A 24,376-nucleotide genomic window follows, 5' to 3' on the forward strand; every position below is an offset into this window, starting at 1 on the left:
GAGCCCCTAGGACGGAACTCTATGCCGGAAAAGAAAAACGCTAGTGTGAAAGTACCCTTAGTTGGATTTTTTTATTTTATACCTTTTTTGAACTTTTTTTTAACCATTTAATAGTCCCACAAGGGCACTATAATAGGCGATATTTTGATCACTTCTAAAATATATTGCACTTCTTTAGTAGATTTTGAATAAAAGGAAAGTGAATGGCTGAGTGGCTGCCTGCCTCATGTACAGTATATTACCAGAAGTAACAATAGAATGTATCTGCATTTCTGACTGTATTCTCTGTTATTAGCAATGCTCCGGGATGTTTTTACAATGAAATACAGCAAGGATCAGACTATCAAATGAAATAAAAGCATGCAGGATACTTACTCTAGTGTTTCCAGCTGTTTTTTAAGTTCTGAAAGTAGCGCTCGCTGTTCAACACCATTTTCCTTTACAAACCAAAAAACATGAAATGGCTTTAAGCACTAAGGCGTACAGATTTGACAAGGCTTTCCCTTTTTATTACCCTAATTTTAGATTGAAAATATTACCATGCCTGTATTCGCTGATTTCTGAACAACAAATCATTTCTTCCAATAATAAAAATATATATATATATATATATATATATATATACACAGGTGAAACTCTAAAAATTCGAATATCGTGCAAAGGTTTTTTTATTTCAGTAATGCAACTTAAAATTAGAATATTGTGAAAAGGTTCAATATTCTAGGCTCCACGTGTCACACTCTAATCTGCTAATTAATCCATACCCCGCTGAGCAAAGGGTACCTGACATTGTGACTTTGGGGTTTCATAAGCTGTAAGCCATAATCATCCAAATTATACCAAATAAAGGCTTGAAATATCTCGCTTTGCATGTAATGAGTCTCATATGTTAGTTTCACCTTTTACGTTGCATTACTGAAATAAATGAACTTTGCACAATATTCAAATTTTTCGGGTTTCACCTGTGTGTGTATATATATATATATATATATACACTGCTCAAAAAAATAAAGGGAACACAAAAATAACACATCCTAGATCTGAATCAATTAAATATTCTTCTGAAATACTTTGTTCTTTACATAGTTGAATGTGCTGACAACAAAATCACACAAAAATTAAAAAATGGAAATCAAATTTTTCAACCCATGGAGGTCTGGATTTGGAGTCACCCTCAAAATTAAAGTGGAAAAACACACTACAGGCTGATCCAACTTTGATGTAATGTCCTTAAAACAAGTCAAAATGAGGCTCAGTAGTGTGTGTGGCCTCCACGTGCCTGTATGACCTCCCTACAACGCCTGTGCATGCTCCTGATGAGGTGGCGGACGGTCTCCTGAGGGATCTCCTCCCAGACCTGGACTAAAGCATCTGCCAACTCCTGGACAGTCTGTGGTGCAACGTGATGTTGGTGGATAGAGCAAGACATCATGTCCCAGATGTGCTCAATTGGATTCAGGTCTGGTGAACGGGCGGGCCAGTCCATAGCATCAATGCCTTCGTCTTGCAGGAACTGCTGACACACTCCAGCCACATGAGGTCTAGCATTGTCTTGCATTAGGAGGAACCCAGGGCCAACCGCACCAGCATCTGGTCTCACAAGGGGTCTAAGGATCTCATCTTGGTACCTAATGGCAGTCAGGCTACCTCTGGCAAGCACATGGAGGGCTGTGCGGCCCTCCAAAGAAATGCCACCACACACCATTACTGACCCAATGTCAAACCGGTCATGCTGGAGGATGTTGCAGGCAGCAGAACGTTCTCCACGGCGTCTCAAGACTCTGTCACGTCTGTCACATGTGCTCAGTATGAACCTGCTTTCATCTGTGAAGAGCACAGGGCGCCAGTGGCGAATTTGCCAATATTGGTGTTCTCTGGCAAATGCCAAACGTCCTGCACGGTGTTGGGCTGTAAGCACAACCCCCACCTGTGGACGTCGGGCCCTCATATCACCCTCATGGAGTCTGTTTCTGACCGTTTGAGCAGACACATGCATATTTGTGGCCTGCTGGAGGTCATTTTGCAGGGCTCTGGCAGTGATCCTCCTGTTCCTCCTTGCACAAAGGCGGAGGTAGCGGTCCTGCTGCTGGGTTGTTGCCCTCCTACGGCCTCCTCCACGTCTCCTGATGTACTGGCCTGTCTCCTGGTAGCGCCTCCATGCTCTGGACACTACGCTGACAGACACAGCAAACCTTCTTGCCACAGCTCGCATTGATGTGCCATCCTGGATAAGCTGCACTACCTGAGCCACTTGTGTGGGTTGTAGACTCCGTCTCATGCTACCACTAGAGTGAAAGCACCGCCAGCATTCAAAAGTGACCAAAACATCAGCCAGGAAGCATAGGAACTGAGAAATGGTCTGTGGTCACCACCTGCAGAACCACTCCTTTATTGGGGGTGTCTTGCTAATTGCCTATAATTTCCACCTGTTGTCTATCCCATTTGCACAACAGCATGTGAAATTGATTGTCACTAAGTGTTGCTTCCTAAGTGGACAGTTTGATTTCACAGAAGTGTGATTGACTTGGAGTTACATTGTGTTGTTTAAGTGTTCCCTTTATTTTTTTGAGCAGTGTATATATATATCATTATTATTTTACACAGGACAAAGAGGATAATGCTATGGAGCATTTTTGGTTACAAAGACAAATTGTAAGTGTAAAAAGAATCTCATTTTTCATTTCTAGTTAATGCAACGACACCACTCATGGGAAATAAACTGGTGAGGTGCTTATATTTTTGGAAGTTTGGGTTTTAAATGATAGTTTAAAGGGTATGAAAGCAATATGTGCACAATACATGTGCTGATAGACAAGGAAGGATGGTCTTACCTTTAATTGTTCATTCTCAGCTGTCATCTCCTCCATTTCTGATTTCAGTCTGGTAACCACTGCAGACAACATCTCTTCTCTTTTTTGGAAGATGCTGCAGAAAAAAATCTGCACGTTATTCTTACATATTATCTACATTTTGCACTTTAGTAAATTCTTGCATTTCCCGGAAAATAATTCTGCTGCATCTTTTCTGTCCGTCTATGACGTGACAACTGGGTGTTACCATTTAGCTTTCAGTGGGGAGAGTCCTTACATAATCTGAACCCAAGCGATTGACAAGGGGAACGTGTAAGTTTTGTAGTAAAATGTCAGGTTTGTTCTGTCAAAATTCTGCACCAAAATCGTCTTTTTTTTTTTTTTTACTTAAAGATGACTTGCCACCTTTTCTCACATGTCTGTTTTAGTAAATACTCGTATTCTCCAAAAAACTAATCTGGAGCATCTTTTCTAACTCTGCATTGTGCTGCTACTCTGTTATTCCTCCCAGAAACTTATGAATACATTGCCAACTGGGTATTACCATTTCCATTTGTACGATGGTCTGCCCCTATAGTCTGACACTGAAATAGAAAAAAGAGGAAGCATCCCATAATTTGAAGAAAAATGATGCTTTAGGCTTCATTCACACGTCCGTGTGTGTTTTGCGGATCCACGGATCCGCAAAACACGGACATCGGCGATGTGCGTTCTGCATTTTGCGGACCGCACATCGCCAGCACTTAATAGAAAATGCCTAATCTTGTCCGCAATTGCGGACAAGAATAGGACATGTTCTATTTTTTTCGGGAACGGAATTGCGGACTCGCACTTCCGGATCCGGGCAGCACATTGTGCTGCCTCATAGAAATGAATGGGTCTGCAATTCCGTTCCGCAAAATGCGGAACGAAATTGCGGACGTGTGAATGCACCCTTAATCCAAGAAAAGAGTGCAGAGTGCACCTGTCTTTGCTATTATTATATTGTTTATCACATCCACAAAATTGCTATCTTGTGTAGGATGTCTATTGTGGTACTTGTGGTTCGCTGCGGGCATCCTCCACCGTATGCATTTTTGCTGGAGATTGCCATTAGCAACAGGCCACAAGTGCAGGATTTGCTCTCCTGTATATATATGCACAACTGCATGTGGGTTTGAGCACTTCCTGCCTCTCTAACACCATGCCATTCTTTTCAGTTTGTATATATAGAATCCTGGAGGTGTATAAACTCCAATATAAATGTGCCTGCTTTCCATCTACAGGCCACATTTAGGTGCACCTGTGAGGCCTGGGCCATATCAGCCAGTCTTGAGTGGGACTCGCAGACTCCTCCCTCCTCCCATTGTTAGCATGATTACATGCTGGAGGTAACTGGTGAGGTGTCTGTGAGTCGGACCTCAGCTCCTGTAATTTGCCCACTGGCTCCTGGTATTGCCCATACGGCTCAGGTAGGTGAGTGTTAGGACCCGAGCTACTTGAGAAACCTTGGTGCGGTGCCCGGGCTTAGACATGTCCTCCTAGTAGGACATGTTGACTAATCTCTCAATTTTATCATCAGTTTGAGGGCTTAGTAAGACCGCAGAGTGCACCTGTCTTTGCTATTATTATATTGATTATCACATCCACATAATTGCTATCTTATGTAGGATGTCTATTGTGGTACTTGTGGTCCGCCGCAGGCATCCTCCTCGGTATGTATTTTTGCTGGGGATCGCCATTAGAAACAGGCCACAAGTGCAGGATTTGCTCCCCTATATATATATGCACAACTGCATGTGGTTTTGAGCACTTCCTGCCTGTTTAACACCACACCATTTCTTTCATTTAATCCAAGAAAAGCAGTGCAAGCAACCCAAAAATGCAACGTTTCGGCTATACCATAGCCTTCCTCAAGCATGCTTTTTCTATTTTGGATTCAAGTAAGGAGGTTTTTTTTTTTAGAGACGACTCTGGAGGCGCGCATCCAAATATATCTGGGCACTTTATCTGGGCACTTTTAGTGGGTGCTGTATCAATTTCCTTATATAGTCTGACATTGGCAACACTGATTGGAGTGTGTGCGGTGACACCCACCCACCTGGTAAATCCCAATAGGCAATTTATTTATACATTTTTTGTGGGAATATCAGAGTAATGGAACAACACATAGGGGGAGATTTATCAAACTACTCAGGGCTCCAGATGGCGACCAAAACGGTCGCCAATGCGCCTCAAAATTTGCAGATGGCTACAAGACTTTTTAGTCTTGTCGCCATTTGCGACTGTACCGCTGCGATCCTGCGCAGCCTAAGTTCCCTTCACTAGCACACCGCACAGTGGAGAAGGAAGGAGTCCCTCCCTCTCCACTGTGACGCGGCCGCCACTACCACCAATGGGGATATAGCAGGGAGGAGGAGGGGAGGAGCTGTCGCTACTGCGCCACCAATGGGGATATAGCAGGGGAGGAGGAGGGGAGGAGCTGAGGCCACTGCGCCGCCAATGAATGTAAAACATAAGTGTCGGCAGCGGTATCACAGACCCGGCCTCAATAACAGGGCAGGCGATCCGCGGCCATTAACCCCTCAGGTGCCCCAGATCGCATGCCCTGTTATTGAGGCCGGGTGCCCGGTCTGTGATACCGCTGCCGACAATTGTATAAATGAGTCAAAGAGGACCTTTCATGGGTCCAAAGAATCTGAACTTATCAGCAGGCTGCATAGAGCGGCGCCCAGGGATCTAAGTGCACTTACTATTATTCCTGGGCGCCGCTCCGTTCGTCCTCTGTGGCCCCCGGTATTTTCAGCATTCAGAGGAAGGAGGAGGAGACGCCAGTGTGTCTCCGTCTCCATAACAGCAGCGCTGTCCAATCACAGCACAGAACTCAGAGCCAGGGAGAAAAAAAACCTCCCTGGCTCTGAGCTCTGCGCTGTGATTGGACAGCGCTGCTGTCAGGGAGAAGGAGAGACACTGGCGTCTCCTCCTCCTTCCTCTGAATGCTGAAAATACCAGGGGCCACAGCGGACGAATGGAGCGGCGCCCAGGAATAATAGTAAGTGCACTTAGATCCCTGGGCGCCGCTCTATGCAGCCTGCTGATAAGTACATATTCTTTGGACCCATGAAAGGTCCGCTTTAAACATTCATTGGTGGTGCAGTGCGCTCTCCCAAAGCCTCTCCCCCCCTTCCCCATTATCACTGGCCACAAGTGTCGTCGTCCCCCCATTGTTATATGGTTGCCACAGGGTCCCCATCCCCTTCATTGGTGGCAGTGGCAGATTACACTGCTGGGTCTCAGACCGTTACCATGGCAGCCAGGACGCTACTGAAGCCCTGGCTGCCATGTTCAGCTCCCTGCTGCTGTGTGCACTATGCCCAGGGCAGCAGGGAGATGTGAGCTCCTATTCACCCTGATAGAGCTCTATCAGGGTGAATAGGACAAGGGAAGAAAAGATCCAGGTTCTAGTCCCTAAGGGAAGAAATGGTTATTAAATAAAAAGTAAAAAAAAACACCAAAATACTAAAAGTTTAAATGGCCCCCTTCCCAGTTTTACATATAAAATTTACAAACAATAAACAACATATTACATATCGCCACGTCCCAAAAAGTGTGAGCTATTAAAATATTAAAAAATATTTCCGCTCGGTGAAGGCAATAACAGAAAAAAAAAACTCTAAACCACGCAATTCGCCATTTTTAGTCACCTTGTTCCCCAGAAAATGTCCCTGGATGTGAGAGGCATGTGGTGCTGTTTTCTCCTATATGTAGTGCACCTGCGTCTCATCTTCTCAAAGTCCTTTTTTTTAAAAAATTATATGCATTTTAAATTTGGCGACTAAAAAATGTAATTTGGCTCCTAAATTTTTTAGTTTAGGAGCCAATGGCTCCTGGTCATTTTTTTTTGTCTGGAGCACTGCTACTGTAAAGTAGAACTGGCTTAGTTTCCGAAATCAGATTCCACCTTTTATTATCCAAAGGAGCTGTGAAAAATGAAAGGTGGAATCTGATTGGTTGCTATGGGCAACTAAGCCAATTCTACTTTACACCAGTTTGATAAATCTTCCCCATAGTTCTTAAAAAGGGTGCTGCAGAATTTTTACAATATGGGGAACAGTAATGGTCAGTTTGCAGTGTTCGCCAGCGAACACATGCGGGCTGCCATCTTTAGTAAGGTAGACTCACCCGTCCGGCGATGCACAGGTAAGCCCTTACCTGTGCCGGGAGCCGGTCTGAAATCAAACGCAGTCACTGGGAGCAGGCAGTTTCCGAGAACAGCCCGATGAAGACCCCCGGCGGCTGTTCTCGGAACTGCCTGCTCCCGGTGACTGCATTTGATTTCAGACCGGCTCCCGGCACAGGTAAGGGCTTACCTGTGCATCGCCGGACGGGTGAGTCTACATACCTTACTAAAGATGGCAACCAGCATGTGTTCGCTGGCGAACACTGCCAACTGACCGTCACTGATGGGGAATACAATTACTTACCAAAACAGTCATGTTAGGGGTGGTGACAGGTTTTCTTTAAAGGGGCTGACCCATTCACAAAATGTATCTGGTGGATAGGTGATACATGCTTGATTACTGGGGGTCCAACTGCTGGGATCTGCACTGATTACAAGAACCCTGAGTGGCCTGTATACATACAGAATTAGTGTGTACGCATCGCCAGTGCTCCATACATTCTTATGCTACTGCTGGAGAAGTCAAGCGCTGTACTCTGCATTCCTATAGACAGTGAACTGAGTGTGCACTACCGCTCTATTCACATAGGGGGCTTGAGGCCCCCCTTTTTGTGATCAGTGGGGGTCCCTGCAGTTGGAACCTCATGGATCATCCATTTATCACCTATCCAGCCTTTGAACCACCATTTGGGCCCTGCATATTAAATCCGCAGTACCGCTATGTGCTATGATAGCTCTAATTGTCCACGAGTGCAACAGAATCCATCTTAAAATAATACATTTGGGGTTGTATTAAAACTATGGGAAAAATGGGTACAGGCTAAAACACATTAAAATAATAATAATAATAATAATAATAAAAAATATATATTTTATATAAATGATTACATATATTATCTGAATTATGGGGGTCATTCATTACCATGAAATACGCCTATATTAGGCGTATTTCAGAAGCAGATTGCGGCACAACAGTCAGTGCAGGGGATTTCATACAAGTCTTGATACATCTCCCCCTTTGTACTTAAAATGCTGGAAGCAACAAAAAAATTTAAATTATAGATGTAGCAACAAACTGTGATCTGGTCTGAAGCATGAAATGCAGTGGTCAATAAAGGGTAGAAATATCAGACCACAGGAGAAGTTGTACCCTGTCTGAACAGTGACTGAAGGAGGCGGGCAGCGTGGCACATAGATTGTATATGTCGTCTTCTTTGTATTATTTGTATTTTCTACTTACATCTGAAGCTCCCTATAAATCATGCACAAGGCCAAAGGATTTGTATATTAGAAACACAAAAGCTGGAAGCACTTCTCAGAATGAATAATTTATGACCCTTGTTCCTCCAGTCCTTGGAGCAGTCGTATTATAACAATGGCATCTGTTTCTTTGTGTAAACTTCGGTCGCAGCTTTACATTTCTTCCAAAACAGCGAAAGTTATGTAATAAACTTCCATGCCCTGCGCTTGCATTGTGTGCCCTGCCAGGTCCCAAAACCGATGTGACAGAGGGAGTTTAGCCATAATGAACTTTAATAAAAGCACTTAAGCGCAGGCAAAGCGCCTCCATAAAACCTGATGACATCATAATCTTTCCTGTTGTAAACTGCAGCGGTCCCCTTCTGAAATCCGAAATATGAAACATTTATAGGAGTGGATGAAGTAGGACCTGTAAAATTCATCTTCTGAGTATTAACAGCTTATTCATTATTTGTTTCATGTTTTCCTAACATCCTGTTTCAATAGCCTATTACTTATATATTGTTCTTCAGCCAAACGGACGCGCCCATTCCTGCCAGCTGAGATAGCTTGATTTATAATCATACTATCCCTAAAATCCATATGTCTGGACGCATCCTGTGAAAGCAGTTACGGGATGTTCGCTTCTATACATCACAATGGGCTGAAGCCAGGAGAAAAGTAAATTAAATGTATAGTGTCCTGGTTGTATTCTATAAGGTTAGACGTGCACATGCAGCCATTCATTTACGTGGCACACTTTAACCACGCCACCCCCGACACAAATAGGCTTCAGCTTTACATTATTTGGGCCTCTTACAGATGATTATTTGCACTGAAGAAAAATCCTTAAAGGGGTTTTCCAGGAATTAAATATTGAAGACCTATCCAATTGAAGAACAGAGTTTCGCGGACGCGTGCTGTACGTGTTCCCCACACATCCTCATTCATTTTAATGTGTGTATTCACACATCAGTGTTTTAGCACGGTCCGTTGGTACGTTTTTTTTTTTTGCACGGAAGCATGCTCTATTTTATCCATGATCACAGATACATCACGCCCATTACAGTCTACGGGTCCGTGAAAGCCCTAAGGATGGATCATTAGGAAGAGATACTTTGAAAATTATTTTTCAGCTGTGTGCAGGGTCAGTGAAACACTGATGGCACATTGACCACATACGGGTCCTTCACGGATGCATCATTGACCACGGACACGGACATCTACCTATATAGCACCTCCTGCTTTTTGCTCTTTTTCTAATTTCGCTGTCCTGCTCACTGAGATAGAAGCACATGCTCAGGTCCATCCTTGAACTGCAGTAGAAAGGACATGCCCCGTGAGAAAGAGCACGTCCCCTAAGCTACCATCTTGAAAGAAATCTAGCAGAACAACTGGAGCAATGAATGGGGAGATCACTGAATTCATGTGAGGTATAGGGCCGGTTCTAAGGCTACTTTCACACTGGCGTTTTGGTTTCCGTTTGTGAGATCCATTAAGGGAATTTCATTTTGTACATTATTCATGGGATAACCTCTTATAATCCGCTCATGAATTTGGCTTAGAAAAACTGCATAAAAAATCTGAACATGTGGAAGCACGGATTTGTCGGGTCCGACTCCTGGGACCCCTTACTATAAACTGTTTGAAGGGGCCACAACACTTGAACAAGTGCTGCAGCCTCTTCACTGTATACAAAGCAGAACGGATGCGGACCCAAAATTGCGGAACGGATGCGGACCTATTTGCGGACGTGTGAATGGAGCCTAAGTCATCAATATTTAACTCCTGGAAAACCTTGTTAATGGGATTGTCCCATCAAGACCATGTCTTTCCAAATGCTCTGTTGGGGCATATGAACATCATGAAGGGGGCTCCTCACTAAAAAAACATTTCCCGAACTCAGGTTCGGTTCCAAGTTACCACTTGGAACCAAACCCGAGTTCGGGAAATGGTTTTTTACAGTACAAATTAATTTATGAAATTATTGAGCGAAGTCTCGCGAGACTTAGCAAAGCAATAACTTTGGCTCATCAGAGCCAATACATTCTAATACTGTACGGAGCTCCTGCTCCGTACAGTATTATAACAAAGTTTTATGCGAATCGACTTTGGCTGTTTCATCCGAAGTCGATTCGCTCATCCCTACTCCTCACCTCTTCTGTGGGCCAGAGTGGAGAGCTATTAAAGAGGTTGTCCGAGTTATTTTTTTGTTCTTTGAATGTTTCTGGCAAATGAAAGGACTTTACAATTGATTTACTTTATCTCCAGTTGCTGGTTTCTCAGATTTCACTGAGGGTCACATGACCTGTGATGTCATCCTCTCTCCCTGCTCTGATAATGTTTCGTGCACAAAGCCTGAGAGAGCAGATATGAGTCTGTACATGAGACATCACAGTGCTGGCCACGGTCCCCCCCCTCCCCCCGGCTCTGCCGCCGCTGCTGCTTTCTGACCTGTGTCTCCCTCCCAATGGATACTCCAGGAAAGATTAACCTCTTCAGGAGCACAGACTCAGAGCTGAAGGCTTTACTGAGTAGCTGCAGGCAGTAAGGAGACAATTGCTGGGCACAGGAACTGACAGACTAGAGGAGTTCTGCACAAGAACAGGTAGGGAGAAGATCCTGTGTGTATCAGCAGTGTCATTGTACAGCTGGCACTTGTAGTCCTACACATACAACATGCTGCTGAGTATCCCAGCAGGCAGACATGTCACTCAGAGCAGACTTATTCACTCCTTTGCAGAGGAGAGGCAGAGATTATTGCAGGTAAACAAAGGGCCAGAAGAGAACCAGGGAAATTAGGAAATATATATATTTTTTTAACCACACCAGGACCGCCGTACGCAGGATTGCGTCTTTGCGGCGGCCCTGTTATTCTGAGACGCGAGATTTCCTGTGAACGCGCGCACACAGGTGCCTGCGTTCACAGGAACCGGAGGTAAACTAGCTGATCTACAGCCTGCCAGTGGCGATCGTTCGCTGGCAGGCTGTAGATGCGATTTTTTTAACCCCTAAAAGGTATATTAGACGCTGTTTTGATAACAGCATCTAATATACCTGTACCTGGTCCTCTGGTGGTCCCTTTTGCTTGGATCGACCACCAGAGGACACAGGCAGCTCAGTAATAAGTAGCACCAAACACCACTACACTACACCCCCCCTGTCACTTATTAACCCCTTATTAACCCCTGATCACCCCCTGTCATTGATCACCCCCCTGTAAGGCTCCATTCAGACGTCCGTATGTGTTTTGCGGATCCGATCCATGGATCCGCAAAACACATACGGACGTCTGAATGGAGCCTTAAAGGGGGGTGATCAATGACAGGGGGGTGATCAGGGAGTCTATATGGGGTGATCACCCCCCTGTCATTGATCACCCCCCTGTAAGGCTCCATTCAGACGTCCGTATGTGTTTTGCAGATCCTAACCATGCATTCGTGGATCCGCAAAACACATACGGACCTCTGAATGGAGCCTTACAGGGGGGTGATCAATGACAGGGTGGTGATCACCCCATATAGACTCCCTGATCACCCCCCTGTAAGGCTCCATTCAGACATTTTTTTGGCACAAGTTAGGTTAGTCTCATATTCCACTAACTTGTGACAAAAAATAAAATCTCACATGAACTCACCATACCCCTCACGGAATCCAAATGCGTAAAAATTGTTAGACATTTATATTCCAGACTTCTTCTCACGCTTTAGGGCCCCTAAAATGCCAGGGCAGTATAAATACCCCTCATGTGACCCTCATTTTGGAAAGAAGACACCTCAAGGTATTTTGTGAGGGGCATGGCGAGTTCATGTAAAATTTTATTTTTTGTCACAAGTTAGTGGAAAGGGAGACTTTGTGAGAAAAAACAAAAAAAAATCTATTTCAGCTAACTTGTGCCAAAAAAATAATAATTCTATGAACTCGCCATGCCCCTCACGAAATACCTTGGGGTGTCTTCTTTCCAAAATGGGGTCACATGTGGGGTATTTATACTGCCCTGGCATTTTAGGGGCCCTAAAGCGTGAGAAGAAGTCTGGAATCCAAATGCCCTCCTAAAAGATACTCATTGGAATTTGGGCCCCTTTGCGCACTTAGGCTGCAAAAAAGTGTCACACATGTGGTATCGCTGTACTCAGGAGAAGTTGGGCAATGTGTTTTGGGGTGTCTTTTTACATATACCCATGCTGGGTGAGAGAAATATCTCTCTATAATGACAACTTTGTATAAAAAAAATGGGAAAAGTTGACTTTTAGAGAGATATTTCTCTGATCAGCTGTATTGGGCTGCCATCGTGCTGGGAGCTAGTGGTGTAAAGAGCAGAAGGCCCCATAGACTGTGCAATTTCCGGTCCAGCGTTCTGAAGCTCATTTTCCATTCACTTGAATGCACGCTGAGCTGGTCATTACACAGTGTATGGAGCCATCTGCCCCCAGCTCCGTACACTACACAGACTCCAGCGCCGCGGCAGCCAAAAACCGCTGGTCATGGTCGTGCCAGAACTCCCCCCGATCTGATACTGATGAACTATCTGGATGAGATTTATGGTCTGTATCACATCCTTACCCAGAAAAACCCTAGATATGATTCAGGAACTCTTTAATGTAATGGTACTTTTTTTGTTACCTATTTGAAAGGGACTCTGGGGGAGGGGTGGTAGGCAGTGAGGGCTTGGGTCTGTTATTTTTAAAATAAAATGTTAATAAAAACACACAATAAAAAAAAAAGTGATCAATAATTATCTATAAGCAGGCATCCTGATGTAGCCAGTGCCCGGTTTACCAGCTTTAGACACACGTAAACACGTATCCTGATACACAGCATGGTGTACCCTGAACCGGTGAACTAGGGTTCACGATTACAAAAGGCAAGACAAAGTAAACACGGCATGGATGAAAAAAGAAGAAGAAAAACACAACCATCAAATATTGCACTTTCTGTGTTATCAGAAGGCAGAGGAAGCTAACTATTCTCAGTTTTTATTCTTCTTGGTATAAAGCAATGCACTGGGTACGGGGTAAAATTCCATGACAGAACGACTCTAGAGACATCTTTGATCATTCGTTGTGATGCATAAAATATGTCACAGCTGTACCATAAAAGATATCAGCCATCAGGCATGGCTGTCATTTGCCCTAGCTGGTTTATAGGAGGGATGGGGAAAAAGTCATTTTTTCTGTTTTGTACTTCTGTAGAATTACTACCAAGGATAAACACAAGCTATTTAGACTATGCACATATTATCAGACTCCTGCTTCATCTCAAACGAAGCCTCATCATAAAATACACATGCTAAGGAGGACGGCTCTGGCTGATATTTCCTTACAACATACACCATTTCATATGTTCTTATAAGCCGTGAATATGTTAAGGGCTGCTGGAAAGCTAGGCTCGAAGAAAAAGGATTACACATTTCCCCAGAGACCGGTCCCTTTCATTTGATTTTCTGTGATGCACGCATCTTATTTTTATTCAAAATCTCATCCCATGTAACAAAAGGCTCAGTTATGACTACAAAAGCAAAGTGGCAACTAGAAATTCATGACATTTGTATCAAAAAGACAAAAATATGGGTTCCCCTATACCGTGTGTACATTACATACACAGAATATTTGGGATCTGAATAGGAAAGGGATTTGCCTGCAGTCATTTATTAAACATGTGCTATTGCTGGATTGTATAAACTGGGATTTGCTGTGTGTTATTATCCTGTTCATAGCGTCCTTTACTAAACTGAAAACCGACTATATAAATGTAAAGCTGAACAATTAGATTGAGGCACAATATCCTCAAATGCAGTATCACTAATGCTCACCTTCACATATGGAACCTATTCAGAGACATTAGGGAATCCCTAACATAATGTAATCATCAGAATCTCTGCCAAACATCCATAGAAATGTAAAAGAGACAAAATGGTCTGCGCTTCCAGTCTACAGTGCAGTCATGCATCTTTATTGGCAGAGGATGGAAAATATACAGATTTTCAGATGATAGCTGATCAGCGGGGAGAATAGGTCATCAGATAGTGATGACCTATCCAGAGGTATAATAGTATCAGAAAACCCCTTTAATTGTATATGTTTATAGGGTATCAAAGGTCCCTTTTTCGGAGACAGAGACCTAGATCCCTTGCTTCACTTGTATAGCGATAGATACAGTTACCTTGGACTCAGCTGGGAGCTGTATAAGTCAGTGAGCACCCTCTGAAGATTTGGATAACCAGAATTTTAGCACTTTACTGTATCGGAAAATGTAGAGAAGCAGAGGAAGAAGTTCAGGCCTTGAGCCACCAAATGCCATTATTGCAATGGCATGGTCTCCCCCTGTGTTAGAAATGCCATGAACAGGAGAGTATATTGCGATTGTTACTGGGTAGGCCTGGTTGCCTTGCATCGCTGGGGTCCTGGGTTCGAATCAGACCAAGAACATCTGCGTGGAGTCTGTATGTTTGCGTGGGTTTCCTCCCTCACTCCAAAAACATACTAGTAGGTTAATTGGCTACCTATGAAAACAAAATCATGGATTTTGGGAATTGAGCGCCCAGATGGAAGCCACTGACTCCGTCCCTGGGGTGCAATTACAAATGTTTATTGGAGTTCTTGCCCCGAAAAATCAATGTTATCACAGCCAGAATACACTAATACTGTATAAAACAAATAAAATGCACAATCATTACACAAATTTAGGAGAGAATTTATCAAGCCATGTACACCACTTTTCTGGCCTCAAAAAGTAGCAAGTCGAAGCTTTATGACTTTTTAGGGGTTACTTGCGCAAAAATTTTTAAGACTTTTTAAGCACTGCACCTTCCAGCGCCACCTACAGATGTGGAGTAAGAATAATAGTAAATCACTTTTGTGACACATTTATGAAGCGCGACTATTTTAAAAGTCGCAACTCCACACTAGGAATAGGTTTACTGAAAGCACAACCATATTGTGCGTTCACCAAATGTATTATTACTGTGCGTCATTTTCATAAATTTGGTCCAGGTACGCATAGCAGCTTCAATCTAAAAACTAACCTCAAATACACCTACAATTATACATTTTCCCGTTAGAGATCCTCGTTATGGGAGAAAGAGGGTTGGCAATGCTTTTAGCTTTAATGTAGAAAACTCTAAGTTGTGATGCACAGGTATGTAGGCATGTACAAGTTTTCAGCCTTGAGAAAACTGTGAGAAGTTGAAGCATATGGAATAACTTTTAATGATGATAATAAGCTCCACGTACATAAGGAAGTTGGTTGGTAAGCAATGGTTTGACATGTGCTGTACACCAGCACAGGGAGCATCTTGTTATTTAATGTTATGTATTATGCCCAGCATAGCTGTGTATGGATGACACAGCCAGGGTTAATACTCCTTGTTCAGTCCTCTGCAGGTAGTTGGGTGGGGATCCAAGATTCCCCGCAGCTCAGTTAGTCAGTCTTAAGGGAGAGTTCAGAAAAGAGGAACCTGTTCCCTCATATGTAGGGATGAACTAACTTCAAGTTTTGAAGTTCGAGTTCGGACAACTGCATAACGGAAACCGGAAAGATCCGTTGTGATGGCCATAGACCTCTATTATGATGGAATGCATAACGGAATGCTTCTAAAGACATTCCGCTATGAAATTGCATATGGTTCGTTGTAACGGAATCCATAATGCAATTCAGCATATACCCACACTTCAAAACTTAAAGTTCGCTCATCCTTAGGCTCCTTTCACACCTGCGTTCAGGTGTCCGCTTGTGAGCTCCGTTTGAAGGAGCTCACGAGCGGTCCTGAACGCAGCCGTCTGGCCGCAATGCATTCTCAATGGAGGCGGATCCACTGAGAATGCATCCGCCTGCCAGCGCTCAGCCTCCGCTCCGCTCAGTGAGCGGACACCTGAACGCTGCAAGCAGCGTTCGGGTGTCCGCCTGGCCGTGCGGAGGCGAGCGGATCCGTCCAGACTTACAATGTAAGTCAATGGGGACAGATCCGCTTGAAGATGACACCATATGGCTCAATCTTCAAGCGGATCCGTTCCCCATTGACTTACAATGTAAAGTCTGAACGGATCCGCTCAGGCTACTTTCATACTTAGAAAATTTTCTAAGTTTTAATGCAGACGCATCCGTTCTGAACGGATACGAACGTCTGCATTAAAGGAGCGGATCCGTCTGATGAAACATCAGACGGATCCGCTCCGAACGCTAGTGTGAAAGTAGCCTTACTCATATACCTCCTCTCCTTAGGCCCAGAAAGTTCCAGAGACTAACAGATCTCTTTGTGAATTACTGCAAGATCAACAGAAAGCGGAAGAAAGAGGAGAACTTTGAATCTGCATGGCCAAGCATAGGAGTCAGAAAGGCAACATGCTATTACATCCATTCACACTTTGCTGCTGTGGGGGACATCATTAAGACACTCTTCACACTTGAACATGTTATGGCCAGACGTGCCTACAAAAACCTGTATCCTGCAGGGTACACTACAGCCATTATTTCAAGAGTACTATTAAAGGGAACCTGTCATCTGGATTTTGGGTATAGAGCTGAGGACGTGGGCTGCTAGATGGCCGCTAGCACATCCGGAATACCCAGTCCCCATAGCTCTGTGTGCTTTTATTGTGTATAAAAACCGATTTTATACATATGCAAATTAACCTGAGACGAGTCAGAGCTTTAAAATATGACTCTTCTCTGGTCACACAAGTAAGATATGACTCTTTTATGTTAATTTGCATATGTATCAAATCGGGTTTTTTACACAATAAAAGCACAGAGAGCTATGGGTACTGGGTATTGTGGATGTGCTAGCGGCCATCTAGCAACCCATGTCCTCAGCTCAATACCCAAAATCCCGGTGACAGGTTCCCTTTAAGCACCATAGATTCTACCAAGAGAGACTTCAGCAAGACTGTGTACAAAGAGGGCTATAACTCCCATCCTAAATCCATACATGGCTATCTGGGAAAGAACTGCACTGTGTACAGTTAGAAATGTGACTACTACAGTTGGATGTACCACAACTCCCATTATACACTACAGTGAAGAGAGATGTTTGTTCTTCTAACACTGGCCTGGTTTTCTGATTTCTATGCCATACGCTTGCCATTGCAATGTACACACCCTGCCTTGCACCCATCCAAACACTTAACATCAAGGGCACCCCAGCTGCCATCAGGCAGGAGATCCAGAATCAGGGTGTGCCCGAGGAAATAATGGGTGTGCCCTCCTTTCACTGCATGGCCCAAGGTAGCAATGGTGTGAGGACAGCCGCTGTGATTGACTGTGATCACCAGAGCCACTACCACTCCCATCCTCTGCTCCAGCACCCCCCAGATCGTTCGTTGCACATGCACCTAGATTGTGGAGATTTAAGAAGGGTGGATTCCATGTCACATCTGTTTTCAAAGTAGATTATTTTAATGCAACTAAAGGAACCTTTTCTAAGCCATGGAAAGGATCATCCACAAACGGGCATCCAAAAAAAAAAAAACAATTGACAAATACTCTATACTTTCTGATAGATTTCATCAATGGTACAACTCTTCAACAGTTGAAGGGGTTATCCAGGAAATAATGATAATGATGACCTCTTCTAATAGCTGATCGGTGGGGGTCTCGGGTGTCGAACGCCCACCAATCTGATACTGATGACCTATCCTGAGGATAAGTCATCAATGTTATTTACTCTGGATAGATCATCAGCATCTTATCGGTGAGGGTCCGACACTCAGGACCTCTGCCGATCAGCTGTTTGAGAAGGCAGCGGTGCTGGCAGTAGTGCAACGGCCTTCTCGTTTCCCACAGGCCCAGTGACGTCACGACTAGTATCACTGGCTTGGGGGCAGCTAAGCCCCATTGAAGTGAACGGGGCTAAAGGATAGATCATCAGTAAGAAAAAGCTCCAAAACCCCTTTAAGTCACAATTGTGTACATGCTCCCTTGTCCCTCAGCACATTTTACAGATTAAGGAGTTTAAGCATGACTTAAAGGGAATCTGTCAGCAGAAACTGACTGACCTGCTACATGTACACTTGGTAGCTGAAGTCATCTGTGTTGGTCCCGCATAGCTGAGAAAAATAATGTTTAAATATATGCAAATGAGCCTCTAGGAGCAACAAGGGTGTTGCTATTACTCCTAGAGGCTCAGCTCTCTCTGCAACTGCCATGCGCCTTCCATTTTAATTGACAGGGCTAGCCAGTGAAAACATCATAACACCTGGCCCTGTTAATTAGAGAGGGTGTGGCAGTTGCAGAGAAAGCTAAGCCTGTAGGAGTAATGGCAACGTTGACACTCACTGTCCTCAGCATCCAGTTCATTATATTTCTAAAGGGGTTCTCCAGGCATTATACAACCATTTTGTGGACCTGTGGAAGTAAGACTGTTTGGGTAATACTTACCTGTCCACACCGCCACCGATCTTGCTGCAAGCCCTTCCAATCAGCCCTGACTGGATGTGTGCACTTTTTTCCTGTTCAGCTGCATAGTAGTAAATGCAGTAAACCAGAAAACAAGTGCACACATCCGGTTGGGATCCAAGCAGAAGAATTCACAGCCTGTGCCAGTGCAGCAGTGTACAGGTAAGTATTAACCAAATCTTACCTCCACAGGTCTGTAGAATTCTTGTATTTTTCATAATACAAGGAGAACCCCTTTAAGAATCAAATTTTGATCTACAAGAAGCACAGCCTGGAAGACTGGGCAAGGAGGATTCCAAGGAAAATTTTCCTAGTGATCTACAGTAGAACAGGAATTCCCGAAAGTAGTAAGTAGTAAAGAACTTGCTGTGGTGTGAACAAGTAAAATCAAGCAGTACTTCGATTGTTACTTCTATAATTCATTTCACTTTCCAAGGATGATCGAATCTTCTTGCCAGTTCTTCCATTTCCCCCCTTTCTTTTTGTGCAGCTGCCGCAATAACTGTTTTCTGTTGGAACGTTTTCTCCTATTAACTCGACATACATGGGTCATTACATTATTTGTTAATTTACTACGCAGCGGTGCTTTGAAAGGGAAAGAGTAAACAGCCGCTTACCCGACACAAAGAATCGATTAGTGGCCGCCATCTGGATCAGCTCTTGAGAAACTGGCTGCCATATGTTTCGACCAACACGACAAAACAAACTGTTTTATATTGTCACCACCTCCAGCTCTGTTTTATGTATTGTACTAGCTTTAATAGACTTATGAAATGGATTAGAGGCTGTTTCACTTGTGCCCTACTGCTAGATCGAAGGGAAAAGGAAAGGGAGAAAAAAAAAAAAAAAAGAACCTACAGAAAGGTTTTTAAAACCGTAAACGTCAATCGGAACAGAACGCTCCTGACAGCGGCAAATAAAAGAGGAGCCGTAATTGTTCCAGGTCCTTATTACTGTGTTTATAATCTGTAAAGGCTTTAATTAAAGTCATTCTTATCACAAGTACGAAGGCTGCAATAACCAAGAAAATAATAGGAAATTAATTTACCATGTATGAGATTAACAGCATCTACAATCGGACTCCTCTACTGTACAATTCCATCAATAATGCATACACAAATACATACATATAGCTTGCTGCTGGAAAAATAACATATCAGGTTCAAATGAAATTTAGGAATGTTAATCTCTTCTGCAGCTGCTATTTTTGTTTTATGGTATTTTTACAGCTGTTTTTAATTTCTTTTAAGAAACACTAAACCTTTAGGAGAATTCCCCTGCGAGCCGCCACAGTACAGATAATTGGTTTCATTGCAATTCAGATTATGAACATCATTTTTCAGTTGTTACTTTCAAACTCTATACACAGCTAAATCTGTAAGCCATTTTCTACATTTCAGCTACCTCAAAAAGGCAAAATTACAGGAGCGACACAGTCACATTATTCAATTGTCTCTAAAAGTATTTACCTATATGTGATGCTTAGGAAGAACTTCGAAACTGTGCCTAAGTACAAAAACAGCTATTATTTTGCATAAAGATATATGTGGTGCGGTGCCTAGGCTTAACAATGGCTTCTGCGCCGAGTCTCAAATGTCATGAAACAGAAAAATAAATGCAGAACAACTTAAATGGTTCAATACATTTGCTCAAAATAGCAGAATGTGTTACGTTAAAATGTATGCTACAGCTTCGGTTATAATCACCCTGCCCGCCCTTGTTGGCTTTTATGCTTCTGATTATTTTCTATTTCAAGTTAGGGGGGAAAAAAACACTTTATAAGAATCTGTTAAGTGCTCAAGGTTAGCAAACATCTCATGATTTACTGTGCAAATTAGTGGCGATAAATTATACAGCATATTTATTCCTTATATTTCTAGAACAACAGGAAAAGGATGATGTGCAGAGAATTGTTCTTTGGAAGTTATCATGTTTATGGAGGCAAAGCTGAGAAGACGTTAGTTACATTTCAAGTCAAAGGCATAATAGGAAGCTCCTGGGCCTCAATGCAAAGTCTTTAGTGCTGCATTCATATTGCATTTTTGGTGGGAAAAACACCAACTCCAGTTGTTAGCTGAATATCTAATGGAATTTTAAAATTACACTTTTAGGGGCTTTTTTTTCTTTTCTTTCAATTGAGGTATGTTATTTGTATTAATTAAAAAATCTAAGTTCGCCATTACAGTATACAGTAGGTCAGTGCAGAATGTGTCAAATTTATTAAGCAGCACCTCTTAATAACTTTCGCGCATTTCCAGGCAGTCCAGGCATCAGACTTTCGGGAGCAAATGATAGTAATTCCGCCGAGCCGTTTGGTTAATAACACTGCCCAGTGCCTCCCCTCTCGTTTGGTTAACAGCTTCTGAGATGCCAGAGGTGGCAGCAATGATGCAAGAGAAGCCAGGAACTGGGCAGAATGAATTTTGTCCCTGTTCCCCACCTTACACATTTGATAAAACTGTGCTCATTTCAATAAGAATCCCTAAAGATGTTCAGATATTAAAGTTTAAAGACCCAAATAACTAGCTTCAGACATGACCCAAGCCAGCACCAATGTCTCCATACAGCACAATATCTTCTTTCATGTCACTGTTTTATGAATAATAACTCAAGATGTACTGTATAAGAACTTCTCCATCAAGGACCATTATAGACCATTATAGAGTATGAGACAGCCTCTAATCCACAAGTGAAACAGCCTCTAATCCTTTCAAATTAGGTCATCAATACGAGAATGGCAATCAGCTGTTAGAGGAAGCCACATGTTATGCAAGCGGGTGTGGACCCACTGCTCCACTGAATGGCTGTACCCTGGAAGGGCGTGACTAAGTAACTACCTGGTCTTCACTAGAGCCTCTAATGGCGAGTATAGGCTTGGGTGGTTAGGGTAGTTACCATGTGTCACTCCCAGAGTTACTAAACACTGAGGGAAAAGACGTGGTCAGGAAGTCTAACATCAGGGCAGGCAACGATCAACCAAAGTTCATAAACGAAGTCCAAGGTCAGAGGCAGGCGGCAAACAAGCAAAATCCGTTAAATCAAGAAGCAGGGTCCAGTACACAGAAAAGCAGAAATTTCCAAACACCTTCACACAAGGAAGCTAGTGACCAAGATTGCTCAGGCACCTTCCTGGAGCAGGAAGCTCCTTTAAATATTTTCTGCAATCCAGCCATAGGCTGGAGAGATAGAGGGTGTGTACATCCTGCCTCGCAAGGGAGTTGAGACAAGCAGGAAGTAAGCTCTGGCTTGGAGCGCAAATAGAACAGTTAAGCTACCTGCTGCCCTCATTTGGCAGCAGGAGGAAAGAGGGAGCCCAGCACCAGTGCGTAGGGGCAGCAGTGCCGGCACGCACCACTGGGCTAAAAGCACGGTTCTCACCACAGATCTGGTAAATGCAACGGTCTTCTCGCAGCTTACAAAGCACAGCACCGTACATTGTATAGCGGCTGTGCTTGGTATCGCAGCTCAGCCCCATTCACCTGAATGGAGCTGAGATGCACCTAGGCCATGTGACCAATGAACGTGACATCACATGGCCTAGGAAGAAATCTAAGCTCCCATGGAGTGCCGAGACATTTTCTTACGGCTGATTGGGGAGGAGGGGTGGGGATAGTTGGACCAGATACTGATGACCTATCCTGAGGATAGGCCATCAATATCGAAATCCCAGGGAACCCTGTTAAAGAAAGAGTTTGTCTGTGTTAGCCTACTTTCACATCTGTGCTGTGTATTTCCTTTCTTCGCTCCATTATAGGAGCAGAAAGAGCTTTCGTGGTAAACAGGCGTCAGCATGGGCACCCTAACTGGTCTGTGGCTAGCTTTACGTACTGCACACCTTTCTGTTATAGTCGGCATTTGTCTTCCAAATTTGTGCTACAGCAGCTCTTTTGTGGGATCAAACCAGACAAGACCGCCTTTGCTTCCCCATCCACTGCAGTGATCTTTGACTGCCCATCACCCTGTCACCAGTCCATCCACCTGTCATCTTGTAGATTCTACCACCCAGTCCTCTATCCATCATGATTTCAACTTGCCCATTTTTTCCAATACATCAACTTTAAGACCTGATAGGTGCCGCCTAATATATCCCAGACCTTGTCAGAAGCCAGCGCCAAAAGATAATCCATGTTATTTAATTGATTTGTTATTAATGTTATGGTTGACTGGCATATATATACTGCTGATATCACTCCAGCTGTTGTGAAACTACAATTCCCAGCATGCTCCATTCATGTCTAGGAGGGTTCTGAGAAGGTAAGAGGAAGTATGCATGCTGGGAGTTGTAGTTTTACAACAGCTGGAGTGCCACTGGTTGCCTACCCCTGGAATATACAGTATATAAAGACTATATGGTCTGAAAAATACAACAGAACAATCCCGAAGGGGCTTCTTCATGGTTTAATTGACAGAGGTCTAGTTACTAAAATATTGATGGGGATATTAATGTCTCTATGTACAGCAGATGAAGATGGAAAATCATAATACATGTTTAAGACATAAGTCACACAGAGCCAAGAACTAGTCATGTCAGAGTCATAAGGAACTGACACACACTGCATGTAAAGCCTTAGCATGTCAGAAAATGGGATGTCAACATATATCAAAAGGAAAATGAACAGTTGGCTGCTAGCAGGGTAAAACAAGTGATTAATTCATAAAAGAGAAGGACCCCTACAGAACATGACATGGCCATCCTCATTAGGGTGTCAGGCAGATCACCCCTTTAAACGTGTTCCCCTACCGGTCCTAATCTTGACCTTTTTTTTCAAAATGATGATTTAAAAAAAAAAAAAGAAGAAGAAAAACATGGCAATGTGTGATCCAGCATTGGCTCCGCTTTCTCGCTCTCCCTGGCTGTCACGAGAAGTGCTGGAGGCAAATGTTGATCCTAATGACAAATTCAGTTCTGCTCCAGCAGGATATTCAACCCTAAATCCCTGACATTACTGATACAGCAGGAGCCTGCGCCTTACACTCCTGGAGGTGCAATCCAATAATGGCTACCAATGACAAGGTTCCTGGCCGAATCAGAAATTAAATATTGAGGGGCCAATGTATTTCAGGAAACATGTGTAATAGCAAAATCTTCAGGTGTAAGTAAATTTGTGGTTTATTAGGATTGTATTACATGCGTCTCAATTTTTCATTAACCTGTGCTTTTTTATTTTTTTTGTTCAGTCTAATACTGAAATACAAGAAACGGAATGCACATCTCTAATTGCATTACTAGTACCTGCTTTATGAAAGATGAGGATCATGTATGCGCCCATATAATATTACACACTGCAAAAAGATTGCTATTAAATGAAATCATATTAAAGTAGCATTATGTTACCCACCTCCCAAAAGACAGCAAAGAGCGTAGAAATGAAAGGCGTTCTTATTAATGAAGTACACTCTAAAGCTCATCCAATTCCTGGACATGCTTACAATGTCTGGGGTCTCTTTCTTGCACAACACCTTTAATTACATGAATAAATTCCATATCTCTTTATGTATGTATTTTATTTCCCAGAAATAGCAACCTTTCTGCCCATGGACGGTTTCCAGTATTGCAGCTCCTTGTCTAACCTCCTAGGCCAGAGATTGCAACCCAAAACCCATATATTTACCGCAAAGGGCCAACACGGCAATCTCAGCAGAATACTACAATCCAATATAGTATATCTTCCATGTATTTTTATCAGTTAGCTACGATAGCCTGCCTACATTCAATTGTGCTACGCTGTTTCCGTAGTTTTCATGCACTGTAATGGGAGCTACTGAGCTGTGCTGT

At 43.3% G+C, this 24,376-nt stretch overlaps 1 protein-coding gene across 2 annotated transcripts in view; it reads right to left on the bottom strand.

Moving 5' to 3' along the window:
• Positions 1-24,376, bottom strand: part of LOC121001736 (polyamine-modulated factor 1-binding protein 1-like) — a 370,872-nt gene that overhangs the window by 56,058 nt on the left and 290,438 nt on the right. For both annotated transcript variants that reach the window (XM_040432927.1, XM_040432926.1), the window contains 2 exons: positions 2,832-2,925; positions 376-437 (listed from right to left, as the gene is read on the bottom strand). In XM_040432927.1, the coding sequence (XP_040288861.1) occupies positions 376-437; positions 2,832-2,925 (156 nt within the window). The remainder of the gene's footprint in view (positions 1-375; positions 438-2,831; positions 2,926-24,376) is intronic.

The sequence above is a fragment of the Bufo bufo genome, chromosome 5 (genome assembly GCF_905171765.1).
Source record: "Bufo bufo chromosome 5, aBufBuf1.1, whole genome shotgun sequence".
Classification (NCBI taxonomy): domain Eukaryota; kingdom Metazoa; phylum Chordata; class Amphibia; order Anura; family Bufonidae; genus Bufo; species Bufo bufo.